Genomic DNA, 22,671 nt, shown 5'->3' with positions numbered 1-22,671 from the left:
GGGGGGGGGGGCTATCAACGAGCACAATGAATTCGGAATTGTCAATCTTCGTTCCATTAAATAAAGCACTCTGATTTCGCGGTGTTTTTATGATCGACGGCCGGCCGCGTCGAGGACGCGCGTCGAGTGCGCTCTGTAAAAATTGAAAGTGCCCCGCGATTCGTTGGGCGCGCGCGACGGTCGCGCGGACGCGCCGAGATCGGCCGATATTCCTGGGGAGAGGTAACAATGGGAGCCACCCGCGGTTGCAGTGCCCCGTTGTTTAACGATCGCGTTACACGCGGCCCCGCGGACGCGGAAACCCGATGACGAGAATTTCGGCCGACCGACACCACTCGAAACGCAAGGATAATAAGAGCGCCGCTCGGACGCGGCCGCGACGACGGCCGTCGACGGGACACACGCGCGCGCGCCACACGCGGATCGATATCGAGCCGCCCGTTTATCGTTTTCCAGCGTTATTTCGTTCGACTGTCCCGAGGTCGCAGTTTGCGCTCCCAATTAATTATTATCCGGCCCGACAATTACGGCGTCGCGCGACCTGCAATTTAATACAGCTCACCACCTATTACATAATTACAATTTAAATCTAATTCCGGTGTCGCCGTGAACGCATCCTCGCCCCTCTCCTCTCCTCTCCTCTCCTCTCTAACGAATCGATAACTATCGGGTCGCTGCATAACTCTTCTCTCTCCCTGACTGCGTCTCCTACACATATTTTTATTCCGGCCGGGAACGTTCTTTAATTTCCGGTACCACGAGTACCCCATTAACTTGCCATTCAGAGGAATAATTGGTAGATTCGCATTATGCGAAAAACGCTATTCTCTCGACTCGGATAACCGCGCGTCCAGACGACTTCTTTTTTCATGGGCACGCTATTCTGTCTCGGTTACTATGAGTTTATCCAACCATCGCGTTTAATGCAGCGGTTTATGTCAGTCGACGATTTTGAAAAATTTTCATTAATTCTTGTGCATTCGTAACGTTTCTTTCGCTGATTAGTAGACTGAGGATTTTATTCATTTATGACAGAATTGAATGAATTAAATTTCAAAAACAATATTTTCATTTCATTATTATTGAAAGTGGAAACAGTACAGAATAAAAATGTAGATCGTTTTGCATAAAGGTCAGCACTATAGTGATTAAAAATTCTCTTTTCTATATATTTTTTTTTTATTAACCCCTCGCACTATGATTCCTTTCATGCTGCGTTGATTAGCACTGATTTATTCTTAATATTTTTAATAATAGGACTAGAGAATTGTTGTTTCTTCTGCTATTTTTATTTAATTTAATTTTTAAACTTTGATCAGAGATGAATTAAATTTGATTTCGATTTAAAAGAAATTGATAATATTAATATTTAGTAGATTTCGCATGAAAGCCTTGTCACGAGTCTGACTCGTTATTATAGTGCAAGGGGTTAAAAGAAGACTCTATGAAAGGTAAGCTTCGTTCACAGCTTACTCTTTGCAAAAATAAAATAAAAATTCAACTGAGCTGACACAATTCTCACGTCTTCTTGCACATAAATCTGCACCTGTAACAAAAGAATTAATCCTTAGCACTCGAGTGGCGACTCTACGGCGGCGTTAAAATTGTTGTAACACCTCTCAAAATTATTTTCATAGATATCACCAAAGCTTAAATTGAAATATTTATTTATTGAGTTGACTCGATTTCGTATGCATAGAATGAATTTTGTTGTACAAAATAGAAATACCAGAAGCCAGAAAAATTGTATCAGATTTGCAGTTGAAATGTCTTCGACTGCAAAGGGTTAAAATCCACGGTCTACTAATAAACAAATGTCCACGTCTTCTCCACGAGTCTCAAGTACTTTATCCACATGATATACACTTGTAAATTCCGAAGACCGTGACAAAGTTCTCGTCGGCACAACGCGCGCGTCCCGCCGCTGACGTCGCAGTAAAACACGGGGTTGGCGGAATCTCGGTGGGGTCCCGGGAATCGACGGTTCGCCTAAACGGAAACGAACGCTGTCCGTGGCCGTTCAGCCTATCCCAACGAAACGTGTAATCAGATTTAATCGCGTTAATCCCGGAGCCGCGGGCAGGAGGACGGGGCAGGGAGGGTAACAATTAAGATGGTACGTGCCCCGGCGCGAAGAGCCTGGCCCCGAGAGCGTACGGGTTCCTCGAACACCGGCTCGGGCGGCCGCCCCGCGCTCGGTTAGGGTCGCGGCTCCGTGCCCGCTCTCCGCGCCGATCTTCGATCGCGCTGTCGATAAAATTCGGCACGGAGATTTCCGGTAAATTGTCGGTTAGCCGGCTACTTTCTTGCCGAGAGGCAGTTTGCTCGTGATTGCCGGTGGATCGCGCGGGCGCTAACTTTCTTGCGCTGCTGACTGGGACTCTCCCTCTCTCTCTCTCTCTCTGCGTGGCCGGGGCCCCCCGACCAGATGCCATGGGTTCTCCATCGCGGGGGCCAATTAGGGTGGTAGCGATTGCTCGTAATGAGGGGCCGGATCCCCTTTCTCCTCCCTCCCCTCCCCCGGCTTCATCGAGAATCCCGTCGATCCCGGATCGTAATCGAATCGCCGCGCGATCCGGGAGACGCTTAGCCAGCACCGGGTACGCTACCAAAGTAAATACTCGGATAATTTAGCGAGCGCGTTATCGTGTTAGCGCTGCCGCGCGGCGAGGACGGCGAGGACGGCGCGGCGCGGCGCGAGGAGGAGACCCTCGTCGACTGAAGTTAGGTTGTCTCCGGGACCTCTTCAGACTCCGCGTGTAACAGCCGAGCCACCTCTGACCTCGTTCGGTGCCGCTCGCGAGAGCCAGCTTCCATTCGACGAACCCCCGGCAATTATTTAAATGAAAGAACCTCCTTGCCTGGCGGAATAGTTGCCGCGACGACGACGACGACGACGACGTCGTCTCGAAACTCGGCCGTTTCTTCGATCGGCCGCGGAAACGCGGTGTCGCGTGGGGAACTCCGGGAAAACACCGATAACGGGCGCGCGGACAGATAAAGTCTTCGGCTGTCGCGATGGGGTGGGAGGGAGCCGCGGGGGCGCTGTATCGGAATGGACGTTAGTTACGGCCAATTCCGGGCGGTTTCCGGCGAGGACCGGCGGCGGTTGCCAAAAATTGTGAATTCCGGGCGTGTCGCCTCGGTTTCCACCGGTCTTGGCGTCCGCCGGCGTCGTAATTGGAATAAAGGAGTCGTTAAGAGCGGACCGAGAGCCCGGAAATTATTTCCCTCTCGATGTCGCCCCTTTAACGAACGCTCCGGAACGTGACCCCCGCTCGCTCGCTCGCACCTCACGGATCGCCCAGACGGCCGACCAATCAGCCCCCTCTCGATCGAGAGGGTTGCAGAGAATCAGGTCGCGCGCCCTAAGACACGAGCCTCCTCCCAGACGCGAGTGGCTCGCTGCCCGCGCCGCCGATATTTCCTCGCGTCGTAACACCTGTGGTACACCGGCGCAATCTTCACCGGAGCGACCGCGTTTCGACGTTTCAAGGAGGGGACAACGAGTTCTGGGTCGTCGCGAGGATACCGGGCCGCCTTTGATCTACGGTTTATTGGAAAGTGGAATTAATAATCGATTATCTAAAGAGCATCCTTTAAGGGTGCCTAGCTCCGCCCTTAGCACTTTGACTGCGCCGTCGCCGGCGTGCGGCTCGCGGAATTATTCGCTATTATGTCTTCCTGGAGCGCGGGCAACGCGAGGATGGAATTGATGTCGCTCGATGCACGCCCCTCCAATTTTAACCCGTTGCACTCGAAGCCATTTTAGCTGCGCGTGCGAAATCATTTTCCTGGCTCATAGGATTTTTATTCTATGCAATAAAGTGCACTTTTATGCGTACGAGATTGATCATTAACGAGTCGTAGCAACAGTTTCACTGTTCAACAATTTTTTCAATATAAATTTTATTGTTACAAAATTTATTTTGGAACGTAATGGAATAATTTTGGCACGGAACGCGTTAATTTGGTGATACGAAGTAGGGTAACGTTACGTTGTATGAGGATCGTTTCTAATATAGAAATTACTATTTTATTTTATTACTCGTTATTTCATTGTTTTATTATTTCTTCAACGTAGTTTTACAGTTCTTCGCAGCAATTCGCATCTTTTATTGCTGCGACTATTTCTCATATTTATAAAATATATTAAGGTAGTTGAGAAAGTTGTTAAAATTATCTAGAGCAATGCCATTATATTAGAAATAATTTTAAAATACTAATTAAATAATTATCTTTATAGATAGACTATTCCTTAGCGCATTCAATATCCGTGAAAAAGGCAAACAAATACTGTGACCAGCGCAAACGAAGGCAAAGAGAACAGATTTCCGAAAAAAGTGAAACTGGAATCTTTCAAATTTTCTTTCATGACGATCAATCTGATATTTCCGTATTTTACAGCAGCTCGTAAAAAAGTACGTATCTCAGTACTCGAGCGTGCAACAACAGTTAGTAAAATCGTTATCGATCGAAGATTACGATTTAGCGAAAAGAGCGCTCATTATCTTGCCTTAATTTCGCGGAGTTTCAGCCGGCACCGGCAAAAGTCACAGAGCGCGAAATATAATTTTGCGCGAGTCGCGCCGCCAAGGAACGGCACGCGGAGTTTATCGGCCACTCGAGTAAAATAGAATGCGTCTGCAATGCGCGGTGGGTAGACGCCGAGGCGGTACACGTCGGCCACCTAAACGGGATCGCGTAAATATCCCCGACGTTTACGGGTGCACGGAAAACAGTTCAGACCGCAGTAAACCGTTTTTTCTTTCTCCGGGTGCCCGTAAATTCGGCCGGCATTTGAGTGATTCCATTTACATGGGCCACCCGGTAAATACTTGGTAGAACACCCAAGCACCCTCTACGCGGTACAGAAGAGTCATTGGTAGCCGGTCGCCTAAAGGGAATACAAATGATCGCCAGATTTAAAGATTCAGTCTGGTAGCGCCGACACGACGGCCATTAGCCGGATAAAAAAACCTGTCGGCGAAGAGAGAGCGTGTTCCGAAGACGCGAGCAAAATAGCGCGACCGATGTCTATCCGGCGAGATTAGACGCGATAAGCACTCCTCGTTAGCCCCGATAAAGCGATCGGCGGTGTCGCACGGCGAAGCCGCGCGCCGCCTTCTGATATTACATTCTTCTATCTGCTATCTCCTCTTATCGGGCGTCGTACCCGCCGCGTCACCCGTCTCGCGCCGCGTCGTTCGCCGAACGAGGCGTCGCCGTGCACCGGCGACAAAAATCGACGAGAGCCACCTGGAACGACGCCTAACGCCGCCACCGCCGCCGCCGCGTCTCCAGGGGCGGCGCGCGGTTTAGCCGCGAGCAAGCTACGGCGCGAGGCCGGAACGGAATGATGAATTTCTGTTTCACCAAGTTGCCCGGTGGAAAGGAAGTTTCGGGCGTGTGCCGGTCTCCCCGTCTCCCTGTCAATTTCCTTGACAGATAACCCTGCTCTTCCGTTATTCGGCGCCTCCTGCGGGAGCCGGGGACGCCGCGGATCCATCTGCCGCGCCGCTGCGAATGCTTCCTCGGATATATACCTCGCGCACCAACCACCCCTACCCCCTACCTCCCCCCTCTATCCCTTGACCCAGTTCCGCGGCGCCCGTAACGAGGCAAAAGTTCCCGAAGAACCAAAAGGGAATCGAAGTTCGCCGGGTTCAACGTCCCGTCGAACAACCAGCATCCACCTCGGCCACCCCCCCCCCCCCCCCCCCCCTCCCCTCGCCGCCCCAAGAAGACGGCTACGACGTCTCACCGGATCTCCTCGGCCGCAATCGTGAAATGTAACCTCGCGTTTTAAAAGTTGGCAGAAGTTCGGTTATCCAAGCGAATGAAACGCTCTGTCACTTTTACCTTCCTCCTCCTCTTCTTCTTCGTTCGATGCTATTCGAAATTAGGAGCGGTTGTTCGGGGGCTCGAGTGGACGCTCGAGGCTTTCGCGAGATTTATTTGGACACGGGGGGCGGGTGGTTTTCTTTCTCGAGAACGGATCGGTCCTTCGGTCGTAGTTATCTTGTCGTTCGATCAGTTTGTGTGCTTGTTTGGTATTAATTTTTTGACGAATAAGGATTTATTGTGCGATTTATGTAAGCTCTGTTTTTTAGATTTTAATTAGAATGTTAAGTAGACGTTAAGTGTGTAAAGTGCATCGTTTACTTTCTTACACTTTCGTATAAAATTGAAATGATCGAAATGGTCCCAGCTCGTGTGCCATTTCGATCACTGTTCACAGATCTTTGCTGCAACAAGAATTACTATTTGAAATATTTGACTTCTGTACAATTCTTCTAGATCCTTTTTTTATTATGCTACTGAACCCCTAACTGATTTGTCAGCATAAAAGTAACATACAAAGAATTACATAATTTGACAAAACTTGATAAAATACTGCTTCTGTCTCCGATCCCATCTTCACTGTTTTCCACCCCTTGCCACCCTCGTACAGCAACATATTCCATTTTACTCTAACTTATGACTACATAAACATTTAAACTCTCACATTCATATCTAGCTAATTTTCTACACAGAAATGCATTCTGCAACCTTACCAAGTTGCGAACGAATACATTTCCACGTATTTTAATCACATATTAATTAAACATTAATTTTCAAATTACTTCAACCCCACTTCCCACGTTTCCGCTGCTTTTCGGTTTACCTTAATTTTCCTTTTACCGTCGATCCCACACGCAAAAACCACGACCTTCTCAACAGAACAGACACCGACCGCCCTCTTGGTTTAATTTTCAGTTGGTGAACGGGCTCGACGGCCCCAGGTACATCTGCGAGACGGAGGTGTTGGAGGAGGTGAACGTGGCGAACGCGGCCCCGGTGGAGTACACTCCGCCGGCGAATCACCCGAATAAAAATGCTAACGGGAACATCATCACCCTCACCCTCAAGGACAACCATCTCATCGTCGAGACGGAGGAGAGAACGGTGAGTACGCGGGCTCTCTCCCCGGGGGGTTCGCCGTGGTAATAGCCGGGCCTCTTTGCGCGCTGGAAAATGACTCTCGGGGTCTTTGAGGCGCGGCTGATTGTGTGCGAAAGGGCTGCGCGGACGATGGCGCCGTGCCCTCTCGCCGAAAACTACGGATACTCCAATCTTCTGATTCCTCGAATTTCCTTTGGCTTTCTGTTTCGTCGCCGAAGTCCTCCCGGGATCCTCCATTGTAACCGGATACCTGCGGGAGAGAAAAAGCGAGAGAGAGAGAAAAAGAGCGCGCGAGAGAAAAAGCGAGCGAGAGAGAGGGAGAGATAGTAAAGGGGTCGTTCGTTCTTCCGGCGAGAGATGTTCGCTGGAAAGAGTTTCCTCGGGTCCAGGCGTGAACTATTTCGAGGGCGATGCACCCGGGTGGGAGGGGGTAGGTCGGCCGGCGCGGGTCGGGTGGCCGATTTTGTTGCCGGACAAAAGGACTTCCGCCGCGGATCCAATTAAATGGAATTCACCGATAATTGGAAGCCCGGTTCATTAGCGATCCGCGAGATAGGGAGGAGGCGAGATGGACGGGGCGCATTTCGTGATCCGCGTAATAACTGAAACGTCGGCAGGGCCGCTTGCGAAGATAAAGTTTCGCCTGTGGGACGGAACAAGGCGCGAGGATAAGAAAGAGAAATAAAGAGAGAGCGATAAAGAGAGATAGAGCGAGAGAAAGAGAAAGAGAGAGAGAGAGAGAGAGAGTGCGCGCGGTGCGTCTAAAAGGGCCGTTAATTAGGTTCGACCGGTAGAAGAAGGGCCGGCGGACGTGAGAGTTCGAAGGAAAAGCCGTGCGCGCCGGGGTCGCCGGCTACGGAAAATCGATCCGCTCGGACAACGGTGGACGTTTCCGTTTCGGGCTGCGCCGTGAAACTTCCACGGCGGGGTTAATTGTCGGGCGGAAACGAGACAGCCGGGGTGGCCCCCGGAGCGGAATTTAACAAACGTCGATCGGCCCTTTCGCAGGCCGGCGTGTTCCAGAATTCATTCTCGATTAGCCGCGCGGACAGGACGCCCGCGCGCGCGGGCGCGCGCTCACTGAACAAAAGAGCCTCGGTTCTCGGGCGAGGCGCCTAGCCGCGCGACGAGGGGCGACGGTATAATCGGCACGCGGGGGCACAATAAGGGCGCAACAGGTGAGCGAAAGGTCGTCGATTCGACGAATCGGGCCCGGAGAAAACGGAACGGTATTGCCGGCCGCGGCCAATTAGCCGGCATCGGCACGCACGGATCCGCGCGACACTCTTTCCACGGCTGCCGCCGCCGCCGTCGCGGCGATTGATCGCCGTCGAGGGTCCTCCGACCGATTCCTCCGCGCGTTTTCCACCGCGGCGTACAAGTTGCCGGCGAGAGACGCGCGGTGCGCCGTGAAATCGATCCGCGATCGCGGGCGGTTCTCGCTCGGGCCGCAGGCCGGCCGGTGGTTCCCCTTTGACAGGGATAACAGGCTCGCAATTATCGGGACTGTACAGCCCCGTAAGGTCGAAGGTTACCAGGCAATTTCGCCGCCGCCTATCGTCCTACTTACCAGCCGAGGCTTATCCGCGGAAACTCATCTTGCCGGGGATTCTCGAAATCCATCGGCTTACCGTGCCCCCTCCACCCCCTCCCTCCCTCCCTCCCTCTTCCTCGTTTCCCGCGCCCCTCCCCAAACGCTAAATCTCGTAAAATTACACGAACGACGCCGGTGTAACTATTCCAATTAATGCAGGTGAAAGTTCCGCCGCGAAACGATCTCTCCCCGGGATCTCGTGTATTCTTCCCCGTCGCGCGACTTCCCTGGCCGCGAACCCGCCCTAAATCCCGCAACAGGATACACCGTGGAAGACGTGTCCCTCCTGGATCCTCTAACCGCCTGGATCCGGGGCGACCTCAAATCCCGGGTAAGTCCGCCGAACGAGCAGCGAGTCCGTTAATCGACGGATAAACGGTGGGAGTTCGCTGGCACGCAGTCGTCCGCAGTGATAAGGCAGAGGATACCTTTCTTCGACTCTTCTCTCGTTTCACCGCCGTTCGCCTGCTTTTCGATGGTCCTCTCTTGTGTGACAGTCGAGGAGGGGGGACGGGCGTGGAGGGAGAAAATGCCGGTCGGTGATCGAACGGACTCCTCGATTTACTCGATATTTTATACCCTTCCCGGTCACGGGTCACGACAGGTTCGACATTGACTTTTGCATTAACCTTTTGCACTTTAACACGGAATATAGGGTCTGTTACACGTTGACGTTATTTCTATATTTTACGTCGCAATCGGAATCAATTTATCTCTTATTAGCATTTTCGTTCTTAGTATTAACGCTAGAATTACCGAGCTCTAATCGCGATTAATGTATATTATTTTATAACAGTGCCAAGATTGGATTTATTTAAACTTCCTATAATTTTTTATAATTATTATAATAATTTCTTATAATTATTATTGAATATATATTATCTCTTATAATTATAATTCCTTATAATTATTATTGAATATATATTATTTCTTATAATTATTATTACTTGTAGAAGTTACTTAAAAACTGACCGAAGAAATATGTTTATAACATCGAGAATTGTAAAAAGAAAAAATCAGGGAACAGTCATTTCGATTAGTTTGATCAACGTTAATACAGGCGAACAATAAATATAAATTATCTCACCATCAGAAGTATTTATCGTAATTAACGTGGAAAGCGGTATAAATTTTTCCACCGCTGTAAAAATTATTAACGACGACGAAGATGTAATTAACGTTGGAAGGAAAGAAATGGGTAGGCCAAGGGGTTAACACGTTCTGTGCCACGTGTACACGCCGACGGTACACGTTGAACTTTCCATTCAGGTCGCGTGTACCGCCGCGTATAAAAGTTATTTTTTATAACCAGTTTAAGACCGAAGAATACACTGCCTGTGAAAGAACGAGGCATCGTAAAGAATGCAGCGTGGCACACGGCAACAGAACTTCCTTTGCTCGTTACATTCGCGACGATTAATAATTAAACCTGACATTTAAATCGTGCTTTGTTATTTATTTATTTATTTATTTATATTATTACACGTTGTATTCGATACACCCTCTTAATATTTCGGACCAAGGGAAATTGAATAATTCGACGCGAAAAGCGAAACAGCGAGGAACGCGGAGTTGGTAAATTAATAAAAATTAAAACCGTCGCTGAAACCGAATCACCGTTTCATTATCGAACATTTATTTCGCCGCAGTCCATCCGGACAATCGAGGCGGTGGATGTACAATTTTTTTATTTAAATTATCAGCAAAGTCGCTTTGAAACGGGCAACGAACGGGAACACGTTTGCCGAGTCGGGTGAGTGGAACGGTACGAACGCGATGAAAGAGAATGCGAACTATTTCGTGGGAGCCGCGTGCACGGATAATGCCGCAATTATACGGCACGTAGGAGCAGTTGCAATATTTCCAGCGGAGTTCCAAATAGTCTGTAAATTTGCCTAGGGAAATTGAATTCTACAACGTTGTCGAAAATTCCGAGATAAAAAGAGCGTCGACGGCGAAGGGGTTAAAGGATCGTTCCAACGAACTGTTTCCTGCGGAGCGTTTGAACCTTCGCTTGGCAAAAGATAGGCTCTTCTCGCGGACACCTGGGCCCGGGGTGGCGTCGCGGCTGCTTCCGGAACGCGAAAACCGCGCGACACGATCGGTGGGAGATGGAAAAGGGCGAGACACCGGGCGCAAGGAGCAGACAGACAGACACACACACACACACACAGCGGATGCCTCGGATGCCACGGCGTAATACCTGGCGCGGCGCCAAACTGTGCGGCGTTCACCCTCGGTCGCGCGGAATACTCTCAGAATTCGAGAAACACTCGCTCCATCGCGGCCACGAGTGCTTCTTTCGGATGAAGTGGCGCTCCGCCGGAGGCCACTCGATGCTCGGGGTGTTTGCTCCTATCGGTCCACTTGTTTCACCGTCGGAGCAAACGTAACGAAGAAATTAACCCTCGCGGCTCGAGTGGCCTTCCCCCCGCGGATATAATAACGCGGGGAAAGCCGCGGAGAGAGAGCGCGGCTACGGCCGTGGCGCGATCGTAAAAAGGAATCGCGCGCTGAATTCCGGGCCGATTCGTCGGTTGCCGCTCTACGACGCGGGAATTTACGCCAGCCATAGAGCCGCGCGAAATTTCCAGCTACGTTTCCTCGCGAACGCGCTTCTCGGGGACGTGGAAGAACGTTTCCGGCAGAGTTGATCGGGTCTTGGACCATGGTGCTCGGGTCCATCCATAACCGGGGTGTAACTGTTGTCGTTTGACTGACGCGGTTAATATGCTTGCGATCTTTTATAATTTCGTTCAGTAATTTTTTAAATGTATAGTTTACGTCTCATGGATTTGTTATATTCCAATTTTAGTTTTATTGGGTTGTTCGGAATGTAATTTCGTTTTTCCCAAGAAAAGACTTAATTTTTTCACAGCCAACTTCACGCTTAAGCTGCACAATCATTATATAATTGGACAACTGATGTAGTAAGTCTTGTTTGCTAAATATTTTGTTCGATTCTTTGCAATAGATTTTGTTTAGTAATCTATTGTGTTTCATTTCCACCAAGAAAAAAACGAAACGACTTTCCGAACGACCTAATAGTATATATAATAAAATTTATATATAATAAAAATTGGAATATATCGATAGGAATATCAGGGAGAGCTTCGCAGTACAAAGGGTTAACCCTTCAAGGCTGAATGTGTCGACGTATCGACGACGTCAGAAGCATATATCATATAACATATATTTTATTTTACGTAAATAAGAAAAGATTAGAATAGATATTGTTCGTTTCACGTATCATTAAGATCTTTGGTAGATAACCTCTTTCTTCAAGTGAATTATTCTCAGTACTTTAAAAATACTCGTCGGCAAAGGGTTGCATTATATTTCCGTCAAAATGTTCCGTCGTTTAATTCTCGGTTCGTGGTCGATCGATCAATCCGGTTCCTTCGAACTATAAACGTCGAGGTGCGCCGCGCGTTCGTTGGCTCTTGGTTTGCATCTGTATCATCGATCTGATAAAGTTATAAAAAATTCGGGTTATAGCAGGTTATTAGCTGTCAGCGTGTATAAATAGCGGGCTGGAAAAGGGGTACGGACACGTCATCCGTTTAGTAGAGCATCCGGGATCAGTAACGCGTGATCATCAGTCTCGCGCATCGATTAATTTATCACGTGGAAGATTAAATCCTCGGCGAAGCGTCGCTCTCCTACGGCCTCTCTCTCTCTCTCTCTCTCTCTCTCTCTCTCTCTCGCTCTCTCTCTCTCTCCGCGGTCTCGATAGGCAGACATTATTTATACGTGTGGCGTCGCAGCGTGGCCAGCGCACGCCTACGCGTCCGCGGCAAGAGCGCTAATTTCGCGCGCAGGGTGCCGCACGGGGTGCCCTACGGTGGCGGAGCGCCGTTGGCACCGCCGCGGAGCCATGTTCCGCGGTGCCGCAATTTGCATTTCAATTCGACGCTGGGGCCCGTTTCGAGCAAACGTCAAGCAATTGCCCGAAACACGGGCACGGTATAATTTTTAATAATCGCCGGCCGGGAAGAGCGGTGCCGCAGCAGTTCCATCGGGTCGGCCCGGGTCGCTTCGCGTGAAACGCGAGTTGCCCTTAGGAGTTAGCTGCACTCTCGAGGCCCTGAATTACGGCTGTTTCCGGCGAGTTGCCTTCCCGAAAATGACCCCGGACGCCACTCCATGCCGCCTGAGATTCCGAGCTCGGCTTCCGAAGCGGAACGAACGCCACCCTTTCGCCACCCATTTTCCTTTCATGGGGCGCGAAACGCCTAAAACGAACGACGCCGGAAACGGACGACCGGCATCGGCCCCGTGTTTCGGGGAATCAAAGGGCAGTGGTGTTGCTCTTATTTCAACGCTTATCGTCGGTTGAGAGCAAAGATTAAACCGACTCAGGGTAAAGGTTAAAAACATTTTGAAACATTAAAAACAATTAAAACAGGTTTTGAGAATAAAAAAAATTATTTTGATTTTTCCAAGAGATACTTCTTCGAACTCGACTTTTATTAGATTAACATTCATTTTCGGTCATTCGTTTGATATTTTTGATATTAACCCTTTGCACTCGAAACCATTTTAACTGGAATTCTAAAATAACTCTTCTGACATACAGCATTTCCATTTTATATGACAAAATGTATTTTATGCATGTGAAATTGAATCTTGTAATTCATGCCACAACTGTTATACTTCTAATAATTTTTCAAATCTAATTTTTCATAATACAAAAATGATTTTGGAATGAGCTATACAAATTTTAGTGCCTCAGAGTCATCACTCGAGTGCAAAGAGTTAATATAGCTGTCCAGTATTACATTAATACCTTCAATATTATTGGCTTTTGAATATTAATATTATTGGCTTTTTAAAATTGTTATTATTGGTTTTTTAATATTAATATTATTGGCTTTTTAATATTATTATTATTGGCTTTTTAATATTAATATTATTGGCTTTTTAATATTAATATTATACTTTTTACTATTAATATTATACTTCTTAATATTAACATTATATTTTCTAATATTAACATTCTACTTTTTAATATTAACAACCAATCACAAAAAGGAAGATAACAAATAGACAACCTGCACAAAGATGTTTCAAAAGTTGGCAATTGCATTCGACATCCAGATGATAAATATTCCCGAAAAAAAACTGGACTCGGTGAGTCCCGACAAAGTACGGGAGTTAACGAAAGAGTACTAAAAAGGGTACACGTCGGTCGCTGACACAGTTCGGATTTCTTCCAGGGTGGAAAACGTCGTCTCGCGTGGGTGATTCGTTGTTCGACGTATGGGAGGATCGAGCGGTGGGGGAATCGTAGACGGCCGAACCGAGTCGGCACTTTGCGACGGCCGGTGAAAAACTGCGAGACCGGGTCGCGGGGCGGCGACGAGCATGTACGACGCCTCGGGGATACAGTTTTCCTCGTGGAAGAATCCGGGAATAGTAGGAGGCACTTCGGGGCTCCCCCTTTACCATTTCTTTGTCCTAGCCGCGACGGCGGAGGGGTCGAAACTGTCCCATCCGTTCAATTCCTTCCGGCACCGCGGAGCTGGAAGTTGCCGGGGCGCGATCATTGCTCCAAATTCGTTTATTCCTTCGGAGCAACTTTCCTCGCGACTTCTCCTTTTACCATGAAAAACTTCGCCGCCCTCGCGGGACCCGGGTCTCTCCGTCGAAAGCGTTGCAAAACACCTTTCGCTTGCGAATAGCTTACGGAAAGCGGGCGCGTGCTCTCTCGACGCGGCGACTGCTCGAACACCGGCGCCTGAGCCCGACAGTAATTTGAAGCTCGGTAAATTAACCGATCGCCGGGCGATTTGCGGCGAGCGGAATCAGTTCCGTCGGACACCCTCGACGTCGGGGGAATGCCTGTGAACGACGGGTTCGCCGAAGATTTCCCGGCGAGCCACGATTCCGACCCGGTCCCCGATAACTCAAAGCCGACGCGCGGCGCGGACGCGGGCAGAGACGGCCGGCTTGCGAGCGCGGAACAGAGAGAAACGAGAGTCGGACCGAGGAAGCCGGTCCGCCCCCGGAACAATAGCGGGAACTAATTCTGTGGTCTGTCGAGTCGAGTGGCTACCGCGGGCGGTCGCGTTTATACACCCTCGGGCGGCGGGGGGCGGGCCGGGCGCGGGGAGAGGGCTGTACGGGTAAACTAGAAACATCGGCCAGGAAATCTACGGAGTGGAAATTAATTTCCTAGTTTCGATGCGGCGCATTGTTCGGCGTTCCGCGCGTCCGCTTTTATCGGCCGGCTGCCGCCCCGCCGATGTTTGACAACCCCTCGTGCGCCCCGAATAAATCAACGGTGTACCAGCGTTGTATCGATTCCCCGTGAAATAGTCTGTCCGGGCTCGAGACGAACGTCGCCGCCGAATGCTCCGGCTCTCCCGCGGACTCCATTCTCTCTCTCTCTCTCTCTCTCTCTCTCTCTCTCTCTCACCCCGGTGTTGATTAATGTCCGTCCGCCGGGCGAGCGCCCGAGTTTTTTACGAGGCCCTCCCCCCCGGTAATAAACGGCTCCTTTTTTTCCGCGCCGCAGCGGCCGCGCCGCAGCCCTGGGAAAAACGCTAACGAACCGGACGGGATTGGTGTTTTAGGTGACGATGGAGGATAATAGAAACCGCAGGTACCAAGATAACGGGTGCTCGTTCGTGGTGGAGGTGCAGGCCAGCTATCAGCCGGACGACGCCAAGCCCAATAAAGGCTCCGCCGACGACGTGACCGCAGACGTCACCGACCAGCAGGCCCTCGTGCACCGAGAAGAAATTCCGGAGGATCGATCATCCGGTATCGAAAAATGCCCGTACAATCGCCCACGCCCGACCACTCCCCCTCCCTAGCTCCCCCGCCACGGGAAACCGTTCCCGCGCCCCGCCGTTGTTGTTGTCCGTTGGAGCAATTAATTTAGCCGTGGCCCTATCTCCGCGGTGCAGGTTTCGAGAACACGAGACTGTTCGGCAGCACGAACACCGGACTGTCCCAGTCCGATCTCTCGATCTCCAGCCAGGGCTCCGTGAATCCCAGCTATCGTTATGGAAATCAAGTCGAGTACGATGCCGGCCATCTGGGCTATCCGGTCTACGGCGATAGTTACGAGTCCGATACGCTTTCCCGGAAGCTGGAGGGCGCCTCGAAGTGGGTGGAATTCGATAAGTCGCCGGACACCGAGAAGACGCTGTTGAACGTGTCGAAAACCTCCAGCATGGAGAAGGACGGCGACGAGAGCGTGAGTAAACCCATTTATTCCGGGGATGGATCCCGGGATCCGTCCCTTGTACACCCTCCTCGGATAGTAATGGGACGCTTGCAGGAAATTAAACAGATATGACAGTCTGATAGGAAATTCTTCTAATTCTTCGAATTTAAATCAATTCATCTTTGAATCTTTGATTTTTTCGAATATTAATTATTTAGACCTGCATCGATCTATTTTTCGGATCAATTTTGCACGTGTTTTATCGATCGCAGTGAGCGCGGTTCCTCTAGTTGTTCGAGAATTAATCCAAGATGTGCGAAATTTATGAATTCCGTCGTCTCCAGCTAAGAGGTTAATTATATTAAACTGCGAGAAGTAGGTATATACAGGATGTCTCAGTTGCTCAGAATATCTCGGTGTACACTGTCTCAGATATCACAAAGACGTCCCTGAGTCGTCTTAATAATACTTCGTAACTTCATAAACTTCATAAATGTTAATTTATTCAAACATCTGTCATAACGGAATTTACACGGAACGAACAAGCGTCCTAATGCTTTCCAACGAGGGTGTACATCCCACGGACGGCTCGGGTCTCCTCGGATAACGAAGCTCCCGTTTCAGCCGTCGATACCCGGCAAGCGGAACAACCTGGACGTGTCGCAGGGTTCCGGCGGCTCGATGGACCAGCAGGACTCGACGGACGCGAGCGTCTCGACGGACACGGTCCGCTCGAACCCGAACCTGCAGGTGAACGGAGCGACGCCGAAGAAGCCGGAGGTCGACGATCCGAAAGCGGCGGCGGTGGCGACGGCGGCGAACGAGGTCGCGAAGCTCGAGAGCAAGCCGGTGATCACGGGGGCGTTGTTGAAGGACGACGTGCAGGAGGACACGTTCCAGGAGCAGCAACGGAAGCTGGGCAACGGCACGCTGACGCCGGAGCACAAGGAGGAGAGGCCGAAGGACCAGAAGCCGGAGGGCAGCACGTTCGTTCCCAGCCACAAGCGAAGCGGGAGCATCCCGCCGCGACTGATCGAGGAGAGCCTGGACCTGGACCGGAAGAAGTCAATGGACATCTACAACCAGCTGAAGACCAGCACCAAGAGCATATTGCCGGGGCTGAGCCCGAAGTTCGAGCTGCTCCAGAACGAAGTCAGCCCCATCGAGGAGAAGGAGAGTTAATGAGGCTGGCGCGATCATCAACTTGATCCGACTATCGTCGAAACGGCAGGACATCGAACGATCGTAAACGCCGGAGGTCCCCGGCGACTTTCTACGGGAGCAGGTCGCAGCCGGGGAAGAGAGCACGGAGCGAAATCAAAACGACGAAGGCACTCTCGTTTAACCGGCCGAAGGAACTCGTTGTAGATACGCGATCCGTCAGCGCCGCTACTATCACGGCCGTGAATACTCATCTGCGCCGGTTAACTTCGGCCAGGCGAGACTCGGAGGAAGCGAACGGTTCCGGCTAGCTGTCGCGTTTCCGCGACGGCAGTTTCCCGCGGCGGAGTGGACGGAGGGTGGCCGTGTTCGCCGGCGATAAAATCATCGAAGAAAATCACCGGTCCGCGATACCGATCCGGACAAATTGCTGGGGTGCCTGCGGCTCGCGGCACGGCACTGGCAGAGGACTCAAAGCGCTCGGAATTGACAATATATCCTAATGATTCCCCGCAGTTTCGCAGCCCTTGGCTCCATCCATTTTCCATCCCTCTCGCACTACCGCCCTCTCCCTCTACCTCTATATATCCCCCTCAATCTCTCGCACGTTTCTCCTGTCCTCGTCTCTTCTCTCGTCTCTCCGTCTCTCTCCGTCTCTCTCCTTCACTCTGCGTTGCTCGCATTCGAACCCAACCCGACCCGTTAAATTTACCAAAGCTCGGATGTACGAACCGCGGAGAACAATCGCCGGCTAACGAACTCGACGCGGCGCTGCGGATTCCGCGGCTGCGTGAGCGCGCGCGCGCGCGCGGACCAACCGCAGCCGCACGGAACCGCTCGGAACGTCGCGGCGCCCGGTGGAACGCTCCGTGGAACACGATACAACGAGCCTCGACTGTTTGCCAGGAGAGAGAAAGGAAGAGAGAGGGAGAGAGAGAGAGAGTGGGAACCGGAGCCGCCTCTGTTCCACGAGAAAAAGCCCCCCGGGGCTCGTTTAAAATGCAGAGGAACCGGAGGGTGCCAGGAAAATTTCCGAGACTCCGCGGTCGGCCGCCGGAAGTCCGCCTCTGGAAATCAACCGGTCGCGAACAATCCCTCCTCCGTCCCTGGAACCGTATCGATCCTGGTCGCGCCGCTTCTTCGCGGCAACACGCCCGCGGATATTCCGCGGCGCCGGTCGAAATCTGGTTGTTGTCTCGCGGCCGGTCGTTTTTGCGATAAGATAAATCGAAGGATCGACAGATCGCTCGATGTGGAAAGATTTCGGCCGGCAGATGCGAGAGAGAAAGAGAAATAGAGAGAGAGGGTGAGCGGCGGAGGAGACGCTAGGTGTAGTAGACGAGGGCCGCTTTCGAAACGTTTCGCGACTGAATCGCTGAAAATAACGCCGTCCCGGTCGCCAGCCGACCCGTACGATTTGTATCCGTAAGATCGAAATGGCGCGGTCCATTTGTACGCGAGCACAGGATATTTAAGATAAGTTAGCGTACTGGAGCGAGGAGGAGACACGCCGCGTTGCTCCCCGCCCCCAGGTGCGCCCGCCGATTCTCCTCGATACGATTTTCTCGAGAGGAAGGAAACGCGGGTGGCGGGGAGAGAGAGAGAGAGAGAGAGGGGGAGAGATGGAGGGAGCGAGTCTCCGAGATCTCGCAATCTTTTTAGCGGAGCAGGTGTGCCCGCCGCGAGTACCCCGGTCCCCGCTATTCCATGGGAATTTTGTAAGCGGTTCTATGGGAAGCCGTGCGTGCGTGCGCGTGCCCGTCGACGAAGCACTGTTTTACAAGACGAACCAGATTTACTATGAATTTTCTATTGTCTCCGTGGGGGTGTAGGGTTACAGATTAATTTAGCCGATATTTAAGCGACGTAACACAGCGACGCGCGCTGCTAAAAGGCGGCCGCAGACGAGGTTTGGGTAACGTTAGATCGATCGATCGAGGATCGAGGTCGCCGGAAAGAGAAAGAGAGAGAGAGAGAGAGAGAAAGGGAGGGAGCAGGTGGCGTACTCGGCAGGCCTCGGTAGCTCGGCTCGATTCAAGATGTAACTTCGAGATTAATCGGAACCAGATTAAAACACGATCCTAGGTATTCGGTACCCGGTAAGAGACCGTAGGTTTAAGCGCGAGACCCGCGGCTCGGAACGAGCCGGCCGGAAAGGCTTAAAGTGGTTAATCGCGACCGAGGTGGATTCTAGTGCCAAAATAGTTCCTTAAGGATCGTCGAGGGCAAACTCGACGGAGGTATTTGCCGAACGACTAAGTATAATAATAATAATAATATTGCTAACGATAATATATCGATAACGATAATGATACTGATAATATTAATAATAATATTAACACTAATATTAATACTAATGATATTAATACTAATATTAACGCTAATATTAATACTAATATTAATACTAATATTACTACTACTAATAGTAATGATACTCTTGATAATTACTTTTATTAATATCGTACGTTTCGAGCAGATGCTGCGTTACCAATATTTCAGATTTTATACGGCTTCCGTTGAATAGTACGAACGTTTGTTGTTGATATGGTGCTACTTGCGTGTGAGAATCGAGCTCGTCCTCGCGTCGCGTCCTCCCCCCCCCCCCCCCCACCCCCGCCCCGCCGCGAGAGCGACGTCGTGAATCGAAGCGGAGTCTCGGCCGCGTGAAAGTATCCCTTCGTCGATCATTGCGGGACGTCGACGCGAGACGATCAACCGTAGCGCATCTAGCGATTTAAGTAGCCACAATTAAGAAGAACCCTAGCCGTACGTTAGACGATCCATCCCCCCTACCCCTCATCCATTTCACTTGGTTTCCAAAAGAAAAAAAAAAGAAATCTCGCCCGCGTTCCTTGCGTGTTCACCCGCGTCCCCGTGTCCCGGCCACGCCGGCGCTCGCGCGCACGCGCTCCCCGCGTTCGCGTCCGAGACCGGTCAGTCTATAGTTTTCCAGAATTTGTAGCGATTCTCGTGTGGCTGTCAAAATAGATGGTATTAGAGGTCTAACTGTGTGGACAGGATTTTATATAAAACCTGAATGTCTCGCGTATCTCTAGGAAATAATTCTCACCAAGTAGCTGGTCGCGTAGCTGGGCCGATCGGTAACGCGATCGGCCGAATTTTAGATCGTCGCGCCCCGTCGATCTCCGTCGGCGCGCGCACGCGGCCCGTTCCCGAAAACGATACCGAAAACGCTCGGGGACCACCGCGCGACCAGGAGATTGCTGCCTAGAAGGTGGCCGCGGGGCCCGGCGCGAGATCGACCGGCGGACCCGCCGATGTTACTACACACATTGTAAGAGGAAAAAAAAAAAGCATTCTCTGTTCTTTGACGTAAACGCTCTCTGATATTCTATCGCATCGCGCATCACGAGTTTTCGTAAAGGACACTCTTATAGGGATTAATTAATCGTAGAGGCTCGTCGAAGTAAGGCTCTCAAATTAACGATTAAGAAAGACGCGGACCCCGCCGAACGGCGGTCCCGGCACACAACCGTTCCATATGATCAATTAAATTCGAATCGTAGTTGTTAAGCGAACGACGACAGAGAGAAGCAGCCGGTTTAAACGTCGAGCTTTGGAGATATTGATATTGAGCTTTCAACTGCACACATCCATACATACGTACATACATACGCATACGTCCGTACACGCGCATACACACACACCTTCGCTCGGACGTAACGCGTACGATGCATCGCGTACGCGAGGACACACACGCGACACACACACACACACGCACGAGACATACCTAAAACACGTGACACGCATACTAAACACAGACCGAATATTATGTACGGTTTCTCTCTCGTTTCTAACGAATAAGTTCCAGCAGCCCACTTCTTCGTTCGACATCCCACGCCTAGGAAACCACACCGGAACCAATCACTGTCCGAAAGTCATTTTTGGTCCATCGTGCTGAACCGTTTGTACGCCCGAAGCACGCGCGCTTCGAAAACCTCTTTTTAGAAGGAACGTGCGGACATTCGTTTTCGCTAAGGTACCACGTTGTATATGTCAATTTATTTTGCAAAATAAACCATTGGACACGAGCCCCAGCGAGATCAATTCATCGTCTTACGATATCGGCATGATTCTCACCATCCGCCTCCATTCATTTCCGTTCATTCTTCCTCCCACCACTCGTTCGTATTTAATTTGCTCGGCTTCTCATTTTCTTTGCTTATTGCTTACGGTCGCTTTCACGCAAATATTTGGCTACCCCATCGGGACCTGTCTCTATCGATCCGACGTCGAGACGGTGAAAGTCGAACGACCTTTCTTATCAACGATCAGTGAATTCGGCGGAAGCAACCCTTGCTTCCTCACCCCTGCGGTGTATATATCGATCCGCGGACGTGCCGTAGAAATTATTCGCAGTGGATAAAGCTCTGTTGGTAACGCGGAGGGTGCGCACCCCCGCGGTGAACGCTCGCGAAGCTGCGAAACGGAAATTCGTACGAGAACCAACCCCCGGTGATGTCGACGCGGAAACGCGCCATCTGGTCGGCTACGAAAGGGGGTTGCGGAACGCGGCCGGGTCTATCGGTAACGTCGGCGGAAGGGGCGGGCAAGGGTTGGACCCGCGGCGAGGCTGGCGTCGCCAAACGGCGGAACCGTGGAACACGCGAAATATCGCTGAATTATACATGCGCGTTTTTAATTCGGTAATCAATAGTAAAAACCGCTAATATATCCCCACCATTTTTCCGCTATTCCGGATCCGCCAATGCCCAACTACCCGGCAACCCTTCGCGATCCACCGCGTGGGAGGAGCCCCGTTGTTTGCCGGCACCCCGTTTTCCCGATCGACCCGTCGAAATTTTCGAAGGCCCGGCCCCGCGCCGTTTTTCTTTTTTCCAGCTATTTCGACCCAGGGCGCGAGATAATGAACGTCGCGACGAGTTTACAAAATCGAGCCCCGGCTCGCGGAAATTAACGCGCAAAAAAGCATACAGAGCCGAGCGCGGCGAGGCGGGGCGGGGGTTGGGGGGGGAGGGGGGGGGGGGGGGGGGGGGGTGCGGAGGCCGCGGGGGTCGCGCCGGGCACCGCCGCGTGATTTATGACCGTGCAGATTAACGTCGATACCATCCGACTCCTTTTTTTTTTATTTCTCTCTCTCTCTCTCTCTCTCTCTCTCTCTCTCTGTCTCTCCTCTCTTCACTTTCCCTGGCGGCATTTTTTCCGCGTCGTTTTTCCAGCCGGACACGCGGAAGCCCGACGACCGCGACGAAGTTCGACGAATGCGGGCCGCGCGCGATTCCCTCGCCGATTTTCTAAAAGGCGAAATAAAGGGGGGCCACCGTGGCAAGCGGATTCCGAGGGAGCGGAATCGGTCGACGAAAGCACCGGGCTTTTATTCGATAATTTTGTCCAAGGCGAGGGCCAATTACCGGCCGTGAAAGACGCGCGCGCGCGAGAGAGAAGCGGCCGCTTCGTAGGCAGCGGAGGCACGCACGCCGCTCTCGGACCCCGGGCCCCCGAACGCTTTTGCGCGACCATAATTACTGTTTATTAAAGACGATTGCAAAAACCGGGGCAGGTGCGCTCTCTCTCCTCTCGTAGCCCAGGCAGCGGGGGGAGAGGTGACCGTTGTTGAAACCCTCGAAACAGTGTGTATACCTGGATCAGCGCGAGCCGGTTCGTTCCCGCGCGTTTTATTGTATCACGGGCAGGGCCCTCGCGCTAATTTCCTTGCCTCTTTTGCGATTCCCGTTCTCGCCGTGCCGGCTCCTCGAGACCCGGTAGACCCAGCCACGCGTTGTTCCTCGTTAGGCGAAAGAAAGAGAGAGAG

General features: G+C 51.3%; 1 protein-coding gene across 1 annotated transcript in view; it reads left to right on the top strand.

The window, feature by feature from the left end:
• LOC144467585 (uncharacterized) overlaps positions 1-16,985 on the top strand; it is a 79,720-nt gene extending 62,735 nt beyond the window's left edge. The window contains exons 4-7 of the mRNA XM_078176450.1: positions 6,760-6,948; positions 15,118-15,307; positions 15,454-15,746; positions 16,341-16,985. Coding sequence (XP_078032576.1) covers positions 6,760-6,948; positions 15,118-15,307; positions 15,454-15,746; positions 16,341-16,898 — 1,230 coding nt within the window. The 3' untranslated portion in view covers positions 16,899-16,985. The remainder of the gene's footprint in view (positions 1-6,759; positions 6,949-15,117; positions 15,308-15,453; positions 15,747-16,340) is intronic.
• The last annotated feature ends 5,686 nt before the right edge of the window (positions 16,986-22,671 follow it).

The sequence above is a fragment of the Augochlora pura genome, chromosome 3, assembly GCF_028453695.1.
Source record: "Augochlora pura isolate Apur16 chromosome 3, APUR_v2.2.1, whole genome shotgun sequence".
NCBI lineage: Eukaryota > Metazoa > Arthropoda > Insecta > Hymenoptera > Halictidae > Augochlora > Augochlora pura.
This window is presented reverse-complemented; position numbering and strand designations above follow the sequence as displayed.